General features: G+C 45.0%; 1 protein-coding gene across 1 annotated transcript; it reads right to left on the bottom strand.

The window, feature by feature from the left end:
• Positions 1–526: 526 nt before the first annotated feature.
• Positions 527–18,554, bottom strand: ERMN (ermin). The gene is made up of 3 exons (XM_020801175.3): positions 17,983–18,554; positions 17,228–17,308; positions 527–1,715 (listed from the first exon to the last, which is right to left on the bottom strand). Exons 1-3 carry the CDS (start codon positions 18,248–18,250, stop codon positions 1,243–1,245), a joined length of 822 nt encoding a protein of 273 aa, XP_020656834.3. The 5' UTR covers positions 18,251–18,554; the 3' UTR covers positions 527–1,242.
• Positions 18,555–18,811: the final 257 nt, after the last annotated feature.

Raw genomic sequence — 18,811 nt, 5'->3', positions numbered from 1 at the left:
TAACAGAACTAGCGAGTGTAAATTTATGTAGTTTTATCTCCAGAGTGGCTCTATAGAAAACCTGACAGATTGTGTCAAATATTTCATGAACCAGCAAAATGGCAGTTTGTTATAGTTCATTGAAGTCCATAAACCATGAACTTCCCAAACTTTTTTTGGGGGGGGGGATGAATCATGAATTGGTTTGTTTTTGATTCAGAAGTTTGGGAGTCCTAGAATGGGCTCTGTAAATTGGTCTTATAATTCCCCCAGAGCCCTTTAAGTCTCTCAGGTGCCTCGCAGGGTTGCCTAGTGCTTCCAATTGACAGGAACAGGCTGTTGGGATCGAGGGGGGGAGAAAATGGGCAAACGAACTAAAAATCACTAATAAAGTTATTTGGTTTGGTTCATTTTGGTTTATCTTGATCTGAACTTGACCTGACTCAAACCAGTAAACCAACGATTCTATACAAACTTTCTGGTTCTTTTTTTAAAAAAATTTGTGCCCATCTGTAATTTCAACCCATTAAAACAAAGAACATAGAAATTCCAATGTTAACATTTTATTGTAGTTATTTTAACCTCACATTAGTCTGTTTGTCATGGAATCAGCCAAATGGGATATAATCTTGAAAGACTGCCCATTACTCTAAAACTGTTTCTTCAACGGTAATACCAAAAATGAACAGTATGAAAGGCTTTTCTTTAAATGAGGCTTAAAATCAAGCTCAGCTAAATTTATTAAAATGCTGATAAATGCTACAGATATTTGTTATTTCATACTGAAATATGAAATGTGGTTACATTTTTGAAGCATATTGTCAAATTACACGTATTGGGCCCAATCCAGGTAAAATTAGTTTTGACTAAATCCCAGTAAGAAAGAAAGGAAAAAGTTAATCGTAACTAACTTTTTTGTTGGCTTCAGTGCAATTTATAGCTCAAACGTCATAGATCTACTCAGGAGTAAGTCCAATTACACTCAGTAGGACTTACTTCAGAAAAATGTGCACCGGACTTTAGCCCAATCCAAGGCACATTTACTTTTGGAGGGGGAAATCTCCATGCGGGCTGTGAGCTTTACTCCATGGCAGGAAGGATATCTAGGATGATACTCTTAGTCATTACTAAGTTTAGTTGGATCAAAGCCACAAAAGACATTTTGATAACTCGGTATTACATGTGGAGTAATGTCTGGCACTGCGATGGAATGGAGAAGAGATGAATTAATGACACCATGTCAATCAAATTCTCTGCCTCAGTTTATGAATGCATCATGGACTCAAATTCATCAATTCTCTGTTTTGTGTTTCCTTTACGGATCTTCCGATAAGATATCGTATTATATCGAGAATAACTGTGCCGGGAGATATCACTTTTTCTCAGAGTGCCTGGTTGCTCATCAGGTGGCTCAGTCTGAGAGTTACACTGTGGGCTGGTAGGAAGAAATTCTTTGCTGTTGGCCTCTTGCCCTTTTTTATGAGAATCGGAATCCTTACAATTTTCTTTCTGCACTCGTTCTTCTGACTCTTCCTCTGTTGCATTTTCTGTCGCTTCCAGTTGTGTCGCTTCTTTCATTTGCTCCTTGATTTCATTCAACTGCACTTCTTCTGGTTCCTCTTCTGCCTGGTTAGTGTTGCAGACCTCCTCATCCTGAAGAGATTGGACATTCCTTTCTTCCTTTTTAATTACTTCCTGTTCCTTGGTGGTTACAGGATGAGTCTCCTCACAAGTCCCTGTTAACACATAACAACAACCGGAGCAGATCAGTGCTTGTACATACAGTTGGAGACTGTCCAGGCAAGCCTAGATGTATCTACTGATACATACTGTACAGATTTAAAGAAATTAAAATTAATTAAAAAAGTAATACAAAATTTAAAAAGTGGGACTTGCTTCACAGGTAAGGGATTTCAGATCGCGGCCTAAGCCGGGTACCTGGAAACCACTTTTGCCTCAGACATAAATTCATTAGGTACTGATAGAAGCTACTTTTATTATTCTTATTTAAATACAGTATATATTATCTGTTTGTACAATAAATTGCATTTATTCCTAAATATATTTACTGTACTTAACCTCAAGGTAGCAAAAGCCAATTCTGTTTTGTTTCTGTCATCATGAAATTGCCTTCAATTTCAGTGAGTTTAAAATGTGAAACTGAACAAGGGCTAATATATGTTTGCTTGTTTATCTGTTTTGCTGTCTGAGTAATTGGTTTTAGCTTTATCGAGAGTAGCAAAGAAACAGGCGCCAAGCATGCAATGCCCATGGGAACTGAGAGGAGAACTACTGTGTCAACTGTAGACTTCACAATTCAAGTTATATCTTGAGCTGTCCAAAGGGAAGCCCTGCTTGTGTAAATCGATTGAATCCTGGGTCTAAAATTATTAACTGCACCACTGCCTCCATCCACCTCAAATTTGCTATTTAGGAACTTCCAGAACTGATGTGAGGTAATACTGCAATGGTACTGTATTTGTGAATCTTTTCAAACTCTCTAAGGCAAGGGTCCCAAAACATCTATGACTGTTACGCAGGACTGGCATTTTTAAAGAAAATGTTAAGGCCACGGTTACAAAACAGCTGCCAGAGGCAGTATGTAGGAATCACAAAACGGTTGCCATCACGGGCATATTCAGTCACAAAAACACCAGTTTCACAGAAAGTTAAATCAGTAAAGCTATAATACAGATAATCTGCGTAACAAGACAAGATGAGCTTGAATTCACAAAACTAAACCACTCAATAGCATCCACGTTTTCCTGATTCACCAGGACACCCATTTTGCAGAAAAGCAAGCCAGTTAATCAATTTCGCCGAATCAGTTTCTCCAAATTTACAGAGAGATCATCCATAAACATACTAAAGAACAATAAATACATTACATTCTGGAAGGACACTAAACCATTATACTTTTCTCTCTCTGGATCGCAACTAAACAGGTTTTTTGCTGTTTTTCTCTCCTAAACACATTTACAACATACACCATATTTATCACATAATTTATCCAGGCACACCTACACATCTCAATTATCCAAGACATAAACATATTCACAACTCCCTTCTCCTCCTTTTCCCCATCCGAGCCCTCCCCAACCCCATCCAGGCTTTGAACATTTGCTGCACTGGTACTTGGAGGCCCTGTTCCCCAGCCTCTCGGTGGCCCTGCAACTCTGTCATTCTGGATCACACTGCACGGCCTGCCATGCAGCCCTATAGGCAGACAAGTAGCCAGCCAGAAGCACCTTCGTCTTCTGAGGAGTTTTAGTGGGCAGCCTGAACAAACTGTCCTGTAGCTGTCCACTATCTCTATTTCCTAAAAACACTACATGAGCTACATAGGACCCAGAAGCTTCCCAGGAGGAGATAATAATATGGTGGATGGGTGCATGAAAGGGCGGGGGGGGGGAACACCAATGCAAAATAATCAGGCAATCAAAATACAACTTTTTAGACATAATAGAACGAGAAAGAAGCAGGAGACCTCAGAACCACATTGGAAAGATCGATCCTAAAGCACCGTACACATCACAATGGAATTATGTGGCTGATGTCATTACACAATTTAGTCAGAATGTTGCACAAGAATTTTTGTTGTGTCTGGGTGGATTCAGAAGCTTCCTGTGTTTGTTGTGTTCTTGATGGAAGAAGACAATAAAGTTCTTGTCTAGCTTCTGGTGTTTTCTCCGTGCTTTCTGCGATCAGGATGACAACAACAACTCAATGAATGAAAGCCTGTCGCACAGCTCTGTGTGTGCAACACAAAGCTGCTGCAGCATTTGGGGAAAGCACAACAGGGCAGAGGTGCTATTGACAAAGCTCCTCCACATACATGCAGCACACCAGGCAAAACTGGAACCATGCAATCAATTACGCTGGGGTAACTTCTATGTTATGCCAGGATTTCAGAATTTATTTATTATATTGTATTACTGTTGAACAAGGAGATCTTGTGTCTTAACTTAGAAGGAGGCTCACAGTTCACATGAATCATGCATGGGCAAAATGCAGACCTCCAGATGCTCTTGGACCCCAACTCTCAGCCTTCTTCCCCACTGGCTATGGGGTCTAGGGATGATGGCAGTTCAACAACATCTGCAAAGCTGCTGAGTTCAGTTCAGGGCAGAGATTTACAGAATTTGCCCACTTCTTGCCTGAGAACGACAACACAGGATTTTATAATAAAAGACTAATGACTAGGGGTGTCTGCTAGCACCAGAATTTGGATTTGGAATTCAGGATCAGTCCTTCTGATTGAGAATTCAAAACTTCCAGATATCCAGAACTTCATTACAGCCAACTATATAGTCATTATTTTCCCCTATAAAAAAACACAAGCAAGCAAAACGTTTTAAAGGATTTCCCTGTGTCCTCTGACACTTTCATGGTGACTGTGCCAAACAGAAAGGGTGCACACCAATAAACAGCCTGCAGTGCCTGGGTATTCGGAAATGACTACAATGGCCATACGGATTGAACCCTGAACGCCAGCAGGAAATGCCAGCAGCATTGGGGAAGCAGCAGACAGATTGCATTAGGGAGCATTGAGAATTTATTTATTTATTTATTTATTTATTTTATTTATATCCCGCCTATCTAGTCGCGAAGACTACTCTAGGCGGCTTACAACAAAGTTAAAATACAATAAGAATAAGACAACAAATTACAAAACAGGTAAAAGAAAAAATAATAAAGAAATAAGAAAATCAAAAATAGACTTATGAGAAGGCCTGCCGAAACATCCAGGTCTTTAATAGATTCTTATTTATTTATTTATTTATTTATTTATTCAATTTATATGCCGCCCAAACTACCCAGAGGTAGTGAAAGTGCCCAGCGAGGGAGCTCCGCGAATGTCAGGAGGTAAGTTATTCCACAGGCGAGGAGCCACCGCCGAGAAGGCCCTATTTCTTGTTTTCTCTTTCCGGGCCTCCCTCGGCGTTAGGCTCCTCAGCCTCACCTCCTGGCTCGCCCGTGTGACCCGGGTAGAACTTGGTGGGAGAAGGCGCTCCGCCAAGTATCGAGGCCCTAAACCGTTTAGGGCTTTATACGTAAGCATTAGCACTTTGAAGTCGATGCGGAACCTGATGGGCAGCCAATGCAATGCGGCCAGAGTGGGCGAAATATGTTGGAATTTTTTCACTCCACTAAGTAATCTGGCCGCCGCATTCTGCACCACCTGTAATTTCCGCAGCAGCCTCAAAGGAAGCCCCACGTAGAGCGCATTACAGTGGTCTAATCTTGAGATTACGAGCGCATGTACTAAGACGGTGAGCGCCCCCACTTCCAGGTAGGGCCGCAGCTGGGCTATCCGCCTAAGGTGAAAAAAGGCGGTGCGGACCACCGATGCCACCTGTGACTCCATGGAGAGCACCGGGTCCAGATGGATCCCCAAGCTGCGAACCCCATCCCTAGCAGGGAGAGTCACCCCTCCAAAAGAGAGAGAGTTACCCAAATCCCCGACTGTGGGGGGGCCCACCCTCAGCACTTCCGTCTTGTCCGGGTTCAGCCTGAGCCCGTTCTCCTGCATCCATTCCAGTATAGTCCCCAGGCAGCGCTGGAGGCACAGGACGGCTTCTCCTGCAGATGGCAAAAAGGAGATGTAGAGCTGCGTGTCGTCCGCATACTGGTGACACGAAGCACCACACCCCCTGATGACCCCACCCAGCGGCCTCATATAGATGTTGAATAGCATTGGGGAGATAATCGACCCCTGTGGAACCCCACAATTGAGGCTCCACGGGGCCGAGACCCTCTCCCCAAGCTGGACTCTCTGGGGACGGTCCTCCAAGAAGGAACGGAGCCAGGACAATGCCAGGCCACCTATTCCCAACTCGGAGAGCCTCCCCAGGAGGATACCGTGGTCAATGGTATCAAAGGCCGCTGAGATGTCGAGGAGGACCAACAGGGACACTTTACCCCTGTCGGCCTCCCTCAGTAGGTCATCACACAGGGCGACCAAAGCCGTTTCTGTGCCGTGGCGCGGCCTGAAGCCCGACTGGAATGGATCCAGGGCATCTGTTTCTTCCAAGAGCGCCTGAAGCTGGTCGGCCACCACCCTCTCGACTACCTTGCTAAGGAAGGAAACATTGGCGACGGGCCTGTAGTTGCCAATTTCGTCCGCCGCCAAACTAGGTTTCTTCCTAATGGGCCTAATGAGTGTGTCCTTCAGGGCAGATGGAAATCTGCCCTCAAGGAGAGACCCATTTATAATAGCCGTGGCCCACTCCGTTGTTAACGGCCTGGCTGCTTTGATTAGCCAGGCCGGGCAAGGGTCCAAAGAGGAGGTGGTGGCACGACAGCGATCAAGCGCCCTGGAGACAGTATCAGGCGTAACAGGCTGAAAGGTGTCCAAAATCACCGGGCAAGACGGAGCGCTGGACATCTCAGCTCGACTCACTGTACTCAAAAAAGGAGAGAGGTCCCGGCGGATGGCCTCCACTTTTGATTTAAAAAATGCTGCAAATTGGTCCGGCGAGAAACTAGGGGGAGGCCCATCACCCGGACCAACTCCGGAAAGGTCGCGTACTATACGGAATAACTCCGCCTGCTGGTTGGACGCCTCGCTTATCCGGTTAGCGAGGTATGATCTACTAGCAGCCTTTACCTTAGCAAGATAAAGGTTAGTAGCGACCCTGACAGCTATCCTATTAAAATCCGTCGGGGCCACTCTCCATCTGCGCTCTAGCCGTCTCCTGACCCGCTTCCTCGCCCGGAGGTCCCGGTTAAACCAGGGTGCCGGGCGGTCTCTGCGCCGGAGAGGGCGTTTAGGTGCGATCATGTCAGCAGCCCTAGTCGCGGCAGCAAACCAGCCATCCACCAGAGCCTCGACAGGAGCGCCAGCCAGGTCAGCCGTAACACCTCTCATGGCATCCTGGAATCCAACAGGATCCAGTAGCCTTCGAGGGCGGACCATAACAATAGATCCCTGCTCCCTGCAGGGGGGGAGAGCCATTTTAATGGTACACTTTATTAGGTGGTGATCCGACCATGACAAGGGTACCGACTCAAGGTCAGTCACCATCGGACCACTCTCGCTCCCATTGGTAGAAAAAACCAGGTCAAGTGTATGACCCCCCACGTGAGTGGGGCCGTTGACATGTTGGGACATGTTCAAGAAGGCCATGGTCTCCAAGAACTCAAGAGCTGGACCAGATGTCTCCGCCCCCGCGCGCACGTTGAAATCCCCCAGCACCAATAGGTTCGGGGAACCCAACAGTGTCGCGGAGACGAAGTCCACCAGCTCCGGTAGGGAGGTGGCTGGGTCGCGGGGAGCACGGTAGCCCAGCAAGATCCCAATACCGTCCCTGGCCCCAATAGACACGTGGAGGGCCTCAAGACCCGGCTTTATCACCGAGGAGCGCCTAGTGACCTCCAAGCTGGACTTATGGACAATGGCTACTCCCCCCCCGACCCTCCAGTCTGCCCTGGTGTTGGACAGCATAACCGGGCGGACAGATGAGAGCTAGAGGGGGACCCCCCTCTCCGCCGATCCAAGTTTCGGTTATGCAAGCCAGGTCTGTATCCTCCTCCAGAATAAGGTCTTGAATTACCTGGGCCTTATTGGATACAGACCTGGCGTTCAACAACACCAGGCGTAGAGTGGAAGGCAGGCTGGTCTGGCTACCTCGATACTGGGGGCTGGTCTCCATCTCAGAACAAGGAACAGCCTTTAAACATCTGTCCCTAGTTCTTCTAACACGAGCAGGGACGGAGCCAACGCCATATCTCCCCCTACCCGTAATCACAGAAATATTCTGGGGCCCCTCGCTGGGAAGGCAGGCCTTCCAAGCCATATCAAAAAAAAAAAAAAAACAAACAGGTAAGTGCAAACAGATCGCATTAGGGGGTGGGCAAATACACTGGGCAGTCCTGGCAAGCAGATTAGAGCAGCAAAGAGCCTGTGATGGGTAGGAACTGTGCCAACAGCATGGAGCACAGCACAGTGGAGTGAGTGCGCACAAATATGGAGTAGCAGCTGGAAGCATGAAGGAGGCAGAAGGAGAGGGCAACAGACCGAAGCATGCCATACCTATGAGCACTCCGAGCACTCGCCCTTACATAAAAGGACTTCAGGGAAGCCCAGCAATGGTAGGCTGACCTTAAAGAAAATAAGGTTTTCTGCAGATCCATGTTCCAGGGGGAGCTGTATGGACTGACTATGTCCCCTACCTGACAGAACACTCTCTTGTGGGGCACACGAGTGGGTGGGCAAGACAGCCGTCCCCACAACCACCTTGGCCAGACCTCCCCAAACCAGACTCCTTCTGGTCCCAGCAAGATAAGGGCTCCATCTCTTTTGGCTTGCAGGGCTCCTGCACGTACACCTCTACCTCGGCCTCGGCCATGTCCTTCCTCTGGAGTGGTGTCTCTGGAAGATAGGTCCCTGCCATGGCTATTAAGAAAGACACTGTCCCAAAAACCATGCTCTGTTGTCATGGTGGTGTGGGACTTTGAATTTTCAACACAACTGCTGGAACTGTGGTTTGGGATGCTAGGAAGCTTGCTGATTGCTTCCTCCTCTGTGTGACCAACTGGGTGTTCACTACGTCTTCTTCTCTAGTTGCTGCTGCATGTGATGGAAGGGCAGCTAGCATTGCCCCCCCCTTCTGTTACTGGTGCTTAATATCCATTGCTTGTTCAAGGTCCAAGGGGGTTGCTAAATGTATTCCTCTTTCTTCCACAAGGAGGCAAATCTGTAGTGGAGCGGGTGTGTTAGCTTCCTAGCCAGGGCCACCACTTCAGGCTGGGGGGGGGGGGGAAAGCTCTTCTCCCTCTATGGAATCCCCCATCCACCTAGACTGTCCCTCACGATGCTTTCTATAATGCCAACCAAGCCCTGAAACATTGGGATCCCCTGACTAAGGATGTCATCCCACTAAGCACCTGTGTTGCACTCTCAATGCAGTTTAGAGGACACTTGACCCATAATGTCACCCTCTTCTCTGCCCAGAGGAGCAACCACACCAAGGGAAGTCTCCAGGGTTTAAACATGGAGTGCCCCTTGCTGCTCCAGCACTCTTTCAAGCAGGTGGACCGTGGAGTTCCTTTGGGCTGCCCACATCCTGGATTAGGTGGCGTCGTGGCAATCCCAATTTTTCGTGCCTCTGCTATTGCAGCTCACTGCCCTGGACACGGTGGCCCACTCAGTTATATTAGGTATGCGTGTGCCTTTCAAACCTTGCAAAGCACCCCTGAACTACTAGGTTTTAGAGTGTGGGCCATACACTACGCCCCTTTTAATCTTCCCAGCCTATAGTGCTGCCACCATGTTTGCCCCATCCCCTGACTAAGGGGCCTAGGCTCCACGACTGCAGCACGTCCCCTCAGAATCTCTTGAATGTTGCGAGCTGCGTGGCTCCCCTCCATCCCAGCCACACTCAACGGGGCCCGCCTGTGTATCCTGCCCTTGTATGTCGCTCTATACCTGATTGCCTCCACCTCCCACCAGTGTTCTGTCAGGGAGAGATAGGCATATCTTGCACCCTGGCTGCTCCAGATGCACCACCTCTGCCCTGGCCGACTGCTGCTGTACCAGTTGCCTGACACCCCAGTATAAATCTGGCAGTACCTTGCAGCTAAGGGTCATTTGGGTTGGTCACTGGTAACAGGTGCTGGTTCTGCCATAAACCTATAGAAACCAGTGTTCTCCACCAGAGGAAATGGCTGGTCATCCGGAGCTACAACCTCCTCTAGGGCAATGAGTAACCCCGGCATTTTTACTTTTTGCAGAAGGTCTTTTCCTCTGCATCCCTCCAAGCTTCTCCAGGAACTTAGCCAGGAACTTATTCTTGAGATACATGTCTGGCATTTGCTTCCTCCCACTTCTTACTATTTTTCTATCTACTTCCCCGCTTCCCTGGGCTGGTGTCTCAACCTCTGCCCTCTGATGACTCACTCTTCACAATAAGGAAGCCACTTGCCCCCACAGTACCCAATTCACTAGCCAGCAGCAATGCCCTGTGCTGAGTCTACAGGTGGCTGAGCAAGCTATTATTGGAGTGGTGGCCCATGTCCTGCCCACTCTTGAACAAATTCTTGTGGTGCACGTGCTCAGCTACATGAGCATCTCTTTCACACTGTTGAAAATGCTTCCAGATTATCGATGTCTTGAGAGCTTCCATTTTTGACCACATGTTCCCAACAAGGATTGCTAAATTGGCATCACGGCTAGTTCCGGCAACTGGTGGGGGAAGGGAAGCTGGAGGGGCAGGGATGATTTCAGTGTCACATGCTTCCGAAATAGTGCTCAGCTGAGTCCCCTCAATCTCCTCCTCCCCCATATCAGATATGCATCTACTTTAAGAGGAGTTCCTACCAACCACAAGGCTGCTTTGCACAGGAGAGATTTGCGGGGAGTGGAGGGTGGGGGCAAACCCTTCCTCGAATATGATGGAGCGGCATGGTACGGATCTGGAAAACAATGTCTTCATAAATCTCTTTCCCAACCACAAAAGCAGCAACACTGTTCTTGCTCAAGTTGACGGTGTCTGTCTGAGTTCTGATGCCATCCTTGTCCATCTCTGGCATATCGGCTTGTTGGGGGGAAAGTGCCTTCTTCACTATCTTTTTTGGTCCCTTGCCCTGGACGCCTTGGCTGGATTGCACAAAGATGCCACTGGAACATGTCTGAGATCCACTCATATGTGTCCCACCTTGAACCAGAGGCTTCTCTGCCACCTCCTTGGCAGACTGCTGTCTGCTGCTCTTTCGTGGTGTTAGTGCTGAACAAGGCAGCTGAGTGACAGATTTTGTTTTGGAGGCTCATAAGAGCAGTTGTAGACTGTCTTTTTCCCTCTCCCACTCCTCAAGGAACATTTATCCAGCCTTCCCCAAGTGACTATTTCTTCAACTGTTAAATCCACATTAAATACTGCCTGCAGACTCTACCCAAAGAAGAACAATATCTGATTCTGCTACAGCAGAACACAAACCCTTCCAATGAAAAGACAACCAAAATCTATTAACCTAAGATATCTGTTGATACATAACAAAATCTAATTCCCTGTCTGATATAGCTTAAAGGGGGCCTAAACCTAATACAGTACAGTATTTCTCTATTGATATATAATGTAGTAATCTATAAATCTACTAGTCCTAAACCTTATTCCTAACTATATTAAGTAAACAATACAAAATGAGATTTAGAGAATGTAAATATAAATGGAGAGTTCAGAAACGGACATACAGAAAATTGCTGCAGTGCAGGCTTGCACCAGAGCATATCCTAACTGCAAATGTTCAGTGGATTTAGAAGCAGCTACATCCATCTTTCAACTGTGCCTGCTTCTAGATTTCTTTGGTGCAGACAGATGTCATTTACAGGTTTTATTCTCACCTCAGCACCCCCTCCCTTGGGAAACCCATGACAATCCCAATCAGGAGACACTGAGTTCTCTGCCCCCACAACCCTTGGTGCCAGAATGTCTTTAAGTTTCATTTCTCAAGAAACCACTCCAGGATACCTGAGAAATAGGTTTACTTTCACTTTTTCCTCTAGCAAGCAGAAACCCAGCCTTTTGCTTTCTAATCTGCAAACTGAACTCTGAATATTAGGAATTATAGATATTCAGAACTATCAAATTCAGATTTGGATATATTTGGAACTAACTGAGTATGACATTATTTGATGAATTCCAAATATTTCTGAATCTGAATGCACACCCTACTAAAGACCTGTGCAGACATTCATAGGAGTTGGGAATCAAAGCAAGCCAAGCCATCAGCTCTTAACTTTTCTTGCTTCCACTGCCTGCTTCTCAGTTAGAGATACCCGCACTGTCACCCTGATTTTTTTTAATTTTGTATGACAACCTGCTCTTCATTACACAGATGTAAAGAGACACATGTTTATGACATACCACATTTTTCTGTGTATAAGACAATACTTTTGTCTAAAATATTTAGATTAAAAATTGAGGGTCATCTTATACACGGAAGTAAGAAATTTGAGGTTAGAAAAGTGGGGGGTCTTATACATAGAAAAATGCAGGAATTCCCATTCTAAAGCTCTCTGCTTGGGTCCACTTTCATGGGAGGCTGGGATCCATTTGCTCTATATTGTAGAGATGGGGGTATTTATATACGAATACATATATCCCTGCACAGGGGTCCGGGCCCTAGGGCCGGACTGTCCACTCACATACCCACTGGTGACTCCACTCATCCTTCCAATCGCTCCTACAGTGTCACTCTCTTCCCACTCAGTTAGCCACTCAAGGCAGGGGGAGGGAGGACGAGTTGCATGGCTGCTGAGTGGCCAGCCAAGTGGGAAGAGAGCGGCACTCCAGGAGCGACTGGAAGGATAAGTGCGGCCGCCACCACTGCCGGATCTGTGAGTGGATGTGTGACCCCCATTCAGTCCAGCTGTGTAGGGATATTTGTATTCATATACAAATACGAATACCTCGATCTCTAGTTGTAAACATTTACACAATCTCTCCCAATCTGTTTTTGAGAAATCAAGAGAATGATGTTTGTCCCGACGAATGTCATCCAGATGTGTTGTGTTACAGTCACCCTCATGGATCCCACTGGCCATGCTGGTTGAGGGTGACAGGGGCTATATAGACTGACTCATCAGGACAGCAACAGCTTAGGCGAGACTTAGATGCAATATGTTCTCAACCATTCTTCTTCACACCTGACTTCACCAGTATTGTTAAATGGCAGACTGCGCCCTGTACTGCACAATGCCTCAGTGTTGGTGTCCATGGATTTATATCAGAGCGAGAAACATTCAGCCTGCTAGATGTTGATGAACTGCTACTCTCACCCTACCTCATCACTGGCCATGCCAGTATCACAGGCTTCCCATATCTTTCCTGCTTTATTTTCATCCTTTCAAAACCATCACCTCCACCACCCTCAGACTTATTACATGAGAGTCACCTTGCCTAGCTTTTATTTATTAGCTTTTTCAATCTGTTCAGTGGCTTTTGTGCAGAGCAGGGAAATAGCAGTGTGACTACACTAGAAAGAATGTAGGAAATGCTACTATTTTCCCCATTTACCACATAATGCAAAGGGAAATGGGAATCAGTCTAGAGTCACCTCCCTTCCCTCTGTCACTAGTGCTTCTACTTTAAAAAAAAAACACAATTCTCATTGGTTAAGGCACACAATTTCTGGAACCGATGTAGAAAAGCCGCTGCAATGGCACACAGTTGGGGAACAGCAAGCAAAGCCCATCAACAAGATTTTCTTTTTTAAAAAACAGCTAACGAGAGGAGGAAATGAGAGCAGAAAGCCCTGTTTAAAGGTTATTAGGCAGCTCCTTTGTAACCACGCCTCCTAAAGGGGTTCAAACAATGCTGCAAACATGGTGCAAACAAGGCTAAAAGCAACAAATTACTTATGTCACTCATTACTCATGAGTAATGTGCAATATGTTACTTGTAAAATAAGAATAACAACTGACATGATTCTTTTTAAAGTAACTTTTCTGAGCTCTGTTCCCCCTCCTCATGCCACCAGGGCAAATATATCAAAACCGGTTTACTCAAAAGCAAAACTTTAAAAATGATGAGATAGAATAACCAAGTCTTTTATCTTCCTGTATGTCCATCCATTATATGTCCATCTATCCATCCATTTACTCAGTGGTGTGTATCTCACCCCCATAGATGCTGCATGTCTTGCAAGATGGAGCATTGGCACAGGAGCCAAAGAAAGGCATGGGGTTCCATACTACTGTCTGCAGATTGAATTACATCTGGACATAATTATCACAAGGAATATCAGGTTGGAGATGATTATGTGCTAGAACTCCCAGTGCCATTTCTTCAGGATCTGGAGTACTTTTCTTGATAGAATTTCAGTGCACATCTACAAACCCTGCAAACTTCATTAAAAACACAGTAGCATCCTTTCCTTCCTCTCTGTAGCACTGGATAATAATGGCTTTTGGCATGTAGTTAAAGTGGATCTAGCTGGTTGTTTATGTGGTTTATGTATCTATTTATGTATCTATTTGGCTGTGGAGCCAGAGGTTGGGGCTTCGATTCTCCATTGTGCTTCCTAGGAAAAGAGTTAGCCTGAGTGGTCTTGGGCAAGCGGCATAATCCCAGGGTGCCCCCAAGAGAAGGGAATGGTTAACCATTTCTGAGTACTTTCTACCTAGGAAGCCCTGAAAAGCATTGCCATAAATCAGAACTTATTTGATTGCATGTTGTTGTTGTTGTTGTTGTTGTTGTTGTTGTTGTTGTTCAAAAACACCAGGCAGAGTGTTCTGATTTATGGCAATGCTTTTCAGGGTTTCCTCGGTAGAAAGTACTCAGAAATAGTTAAACTGGGGCCATAACAGTTGTCAGAGTGGTTTTGTCATCCTTGATTTAATAATGACATGTGTTACCACTGGGGGAAATCAAGGCAAGAGAAAAGTAAGTGGCAAAGGCACCTCATATGATCCTTCATGAAGGCCTGCATGTAGCATTCCCATTATATCTGAGGACCAAATATAAATGCCCATGCCAAAGTGGATCATGTAGGCACTGAGTTTGGGGAAGTTCCTTGGAAAAAAACATGACAACAAACCATCTCAACCAAGCAGTCGTAAGATGATGCCCTGTGATCCACAGCATCATCCTACAAATGCTCCAGTTACCGTGGGCTGCATCCCATCGTTACATGCATTCTTCTTCAAAAGGAATGGCCCAAATTCTGTGACCCTTGAAATAATCCCAGACAAACAAAGCTATCTGTTAGGAGTTGTTCCTGTCAAACCAATCTAAGTTAGGGATCCTAAACCCAGAACGTTCAGTGTGTTGTTATAGGCATTCTTTTTCAGAACAGTGTCCCGGATTCTGCCACCCTTAACCTATTTCCAAACAAAGAAATCTGTTATGAGATGTTCCTATAAACTAAATTAGGGATCTGTGGGCAGGAGACAATGTTTCAGCAAAAGGAACCATGCAGATACCCCCTCACTTTTGTTCCGCTAGTTACCTATTCATGGCATTCTGCCCCCCAACATAACACCTTACTAGATGAGTTAAATCCCTTGTTGGAGGAGGAGGAGGATGCTTGATCATCTGATATTTAGCTGAAGTCACCGTCAAAACCATGCACCTAATCTCCAAACTGGCCCTTTGTTTTTTAATAATGGAAAGCAAGAGATTTCGACCAGATTAATTGCTGAAAGGACATCTTCCAGTTCAGCACAAAAATTGAATAGTGGGTGCGGAAGCATTATGCAAGCTCCCTGGGACTCTCGGTCTTCTTGGGTTTTGTTCTTCACTGGATGGAAACACAATAGGGCATATGAAAATGACGTAGTGGCTGACATCTGGTAGTAAATCACGTTAGCAGGAGAAGAACCACTGAGTCAATAGAAAGTATGGGGGAAGCGGATTCACCATATCCCCACTGGGGGTCTACTCAAATTGTGGCTTGCTACTGGATATCAGCCATTGACTTTGGGGATCTCTGGAGCTGGGCAAAGATGCTCCCAGCTGGAGCAGCCTCAAGGTGTTGCAGGGGCAGTCGTAGGTCCAAGAGCCACTGCAAGCAGCAAACCAAGTAGGAGGGCATTCTTGAAGCCCTTTTAGCTGCCCCTCCCCAGCTTTGCACCAGTGCTGTTCTCCCTGGTGTTCCAACCTTACTCACCCCCTGCCAACTGCTCTGGAGCACGGCTGCCCTGCCCTGCCCTGCCCTGCCCTGCCCTGCCCAGCAGTCTGAAGCCTCCTGCCATGTTGCAAGTTCTTCACCAACCTTTTCCGTATGAGCTGCTATCTGGATGAGATCCATCAGACGTTCTCCCTATCGTTCCATGCAACGATTTCTTTTTTTTATTGCGAAACAAAAGCATCCAGACACCAGCTGGATTAATCACACAGACTATTGACATATGAAGCCTTCATGGATTTTTGCACAGCTTAGAAATATTGCCTTTCTGGACTAAAAAAACAAAACAAAACAAAACCCAGATACATACAGACAACATTTCCAAGCCCTGTGTGTTTGCTTTTGAATTTCTAAATGTATTACAGTCGTAAGGAAATGGTGTTTCCTAAGGCGACACAGCCGTTTCCCAAAGATGTCAAGCTCCATCATTTGGGATGTCAAACGCTTGTCATATTCTGCTCCTCCATGACTTAATTGATGTTTTAATGTTACAACAAAACGTTCCATTCAACTTCTGCCTCTGGTGTCTTAAGTATTAATTAGGTTAAATTGGATTGGTAGTAAAAAAGCTGTCTGCAATTTCGAGATAAAGTGCCTGTGCCTGGGAATTGGGGGGAGCAGAAGGGGAAAGATGTCAAATAATACTTAATAGGCTCCATTGTGTGCTTGCACAGCACAGTGTGTGTCTCCAGATAGGCATTGGTGGGAAATCCCATTTGTCGTGAGCTGACTCCTCAAAAACGCTGAGAACCCAGGTACCTACAGGCAGAAGCAGGCTTTCCCATCACTACCTTTTTTGCATCCAAGATAACCATGAAATGAATACCCTACAATTCCATCTCCACAACACATGCACACATGCAGTCCTAAACACAATGGGTTTTTTACTCCTGAAAAGGTTGGCATGCTTATTTTATGTCCACCTCTGAACGGCCCAAGCTATCCTTAAAAAAGATTCTGGAGACCTCAAAGGATATGAGGTCTTTCCAACTTTTCAATTTTGTGGAAATTTTTCAAACTTTGTTCAACTTTTCAACTTTGTGCCACTTGTCATTATTCTTTGTGCCACTTTGTGCCCCTTGTCGTTATTCTGTTTGTAGCTCTCGGATCTCTCTCTCTCTCTCTCCTCCCTCTAATGGAGCTGCTTGTTCTTTTCAGAAATAAGGGTAAATGAAGCAAGTAAACAAATGTACTAACTAGCGGAGTGGATAAATAGGGTGGATGAGGGAGGCAAATAAACAACCCCATCTGTAGGACATATTATCAGATGTGTATCACATTCCTGCCATCCTTTATTCCTTAGGTGCCCCTGATATCATTCAAGGAGGAAATAACTGTTCATGGAAATGTGCTCAACATGTTGGGGGAAAATAATCCACAGTTGTACATCTCTCCCCAAAGCAGTTGCCCTACAGTGCAAAATCCAGCTAACATCAAACTCTCAGAGTTAAATTGAATATAACTTCAGTTTATATTTCAGTGGGAAAGATTTAAATTTGCATTTAATTGGCCAATTAAAATCATTTGGAATGAACTGCTTCACTTTAGTAAGATTGTGCACATTGTCAGCAAAATCTATTATTTTTCTTTATACTTATAAAAAAAAGGCTATAGTTCTCACCTTCTCCAGCTTCTTCTTCCAAATCTCTTGTTTCCTGGGAAGAGTTAACAGCTTTTTGCTCCTTGTTTCCCTCTGGCTTTCCTTTAGAAGATAAAATATAAAGCAATGACATCTCCTAAAAAGAGATCAGTGATTACAGCTGCAATTACAAATCTTTCCAGCCACACAGTGCAACTTAAACTTCATCGCCTGGAGTTAGCTTTTAGTTAGCGCTTCATCTTGTGCTAATTATGGTAGAAATATGTTTCACAGCAATCAAAAGACTGATTTCCCCCCCCAAAAAAAAAAATTTGAAAAAAACTTTTGCAAGCACATGAAACCTTTGAAAGAGTTCAGTTAAAGTTAACGGAACTTTCATTCCTTCAGCACAATTTGGCAAACGTTAAGTCATTTGAAACCATGTTGATGTAGAGAAGATAATTTAGGACATACTTAAATCTCCTCTGTTTGAAATCAATGGGAATTAAAAACTTTGGCCAGGTCATGTTTAAGACCAGAAGCACATCTGCCTTTTAACACTTCTACCATTTCGATACTTGAAAAGATTTATTTGCATGGCATCAAAATTCAATCACTGTTCTTCATTCACACACAATAATTTTGTAGTATTAAATATGCTAATAAAAATGGAAACAAAGCTTTATAAAAGAAACACTTTTTAAAACACTCCTATTTTTTTGTAGTTCATGATGTGTAAAAGACCTGTTTTTATTCCCAAGGTAACTGGGAGGGAAAATGACACAATGACATTTTACCTTGATCTTCCTTCACCCCAGCTGAAACTTCGGATGCTTCAACATCACCTGTTTCATATACAGTGTTCTCTATTAAATGGTTGACTCCTTCTTGCTTTTCTGGCATAAACAGTAAAAGAGGTTCAGGCTGTGTCGTTTCATAAGGAAATCCCTCAACAGAATTGGCTATTTGATCAATAATATCAGTAACCTGTAGTTGGGGTTTTTCAGAGGGCACATTCCGATTATATTCAGACATGCTGTTTGGAACGTGGACATCTTCTGTCATGATGATGACTGCAGTATCCAACTTGTCCTTTGCAAGGATCCGTCCAGGGATGAACCGATATCCAATAAAATAGCAAAATTCAAATCAACTGATTTTCCACAGCTGCTTTTTGCAAATTATATGAATATGAAAGAGTCAACAACCTTCCTTCTCATAAACGTCCTGGAGCCAACGGAGGGAATAGAGTCATAATGTCTGGATTTGTCAGCGCTCCCTTTCCAGGAAGCTATCCAATCGGCAGCGTTCTTGTCACTTCGAGTCTTTCCGTTGCATAATAAAATGCACCATTTCAATTTACATAAACAAACAATCTACAAGCAACAAAGCTTTTTGTGCTGGCATCCAGAGCGGGGGGGCTTTCAGCCTCTCAGTCCAACGGTAATAAACAGAGATTGTTGTCCTTGAACCACAATGGCTCTTTGTATGCCAGCCTTGTAACAGGAGTGGCGATTGTTCTAAATCTTTAATCCACACCGAGTGACCACCTTGAGTCACATTAGCTGTGAGTAACCAGCTTAACATTCCCAAATCGGGTAGATGTTCTGGTTAAACCTTGAACAA

The sequence above is a fragment of the Pogona vitticeps genome, chromosome 1 (assembly GCF_051106095.1).
Source record: "Pogona vitticeps strain Pit_001003342236 chromosome 1, PviZW2.1, whole genome shotgun sequence".
In the NCBI taxonomy this organism is placed as follows: Eukaryota; Metazoa; Chordata; class Lepidosauria; order Squamata; family Agamidae; genus Pogona; species Pogona vitticeps.
This window is presented reverse-complemented; position numbering and strand designations above follow the sequence as displayed.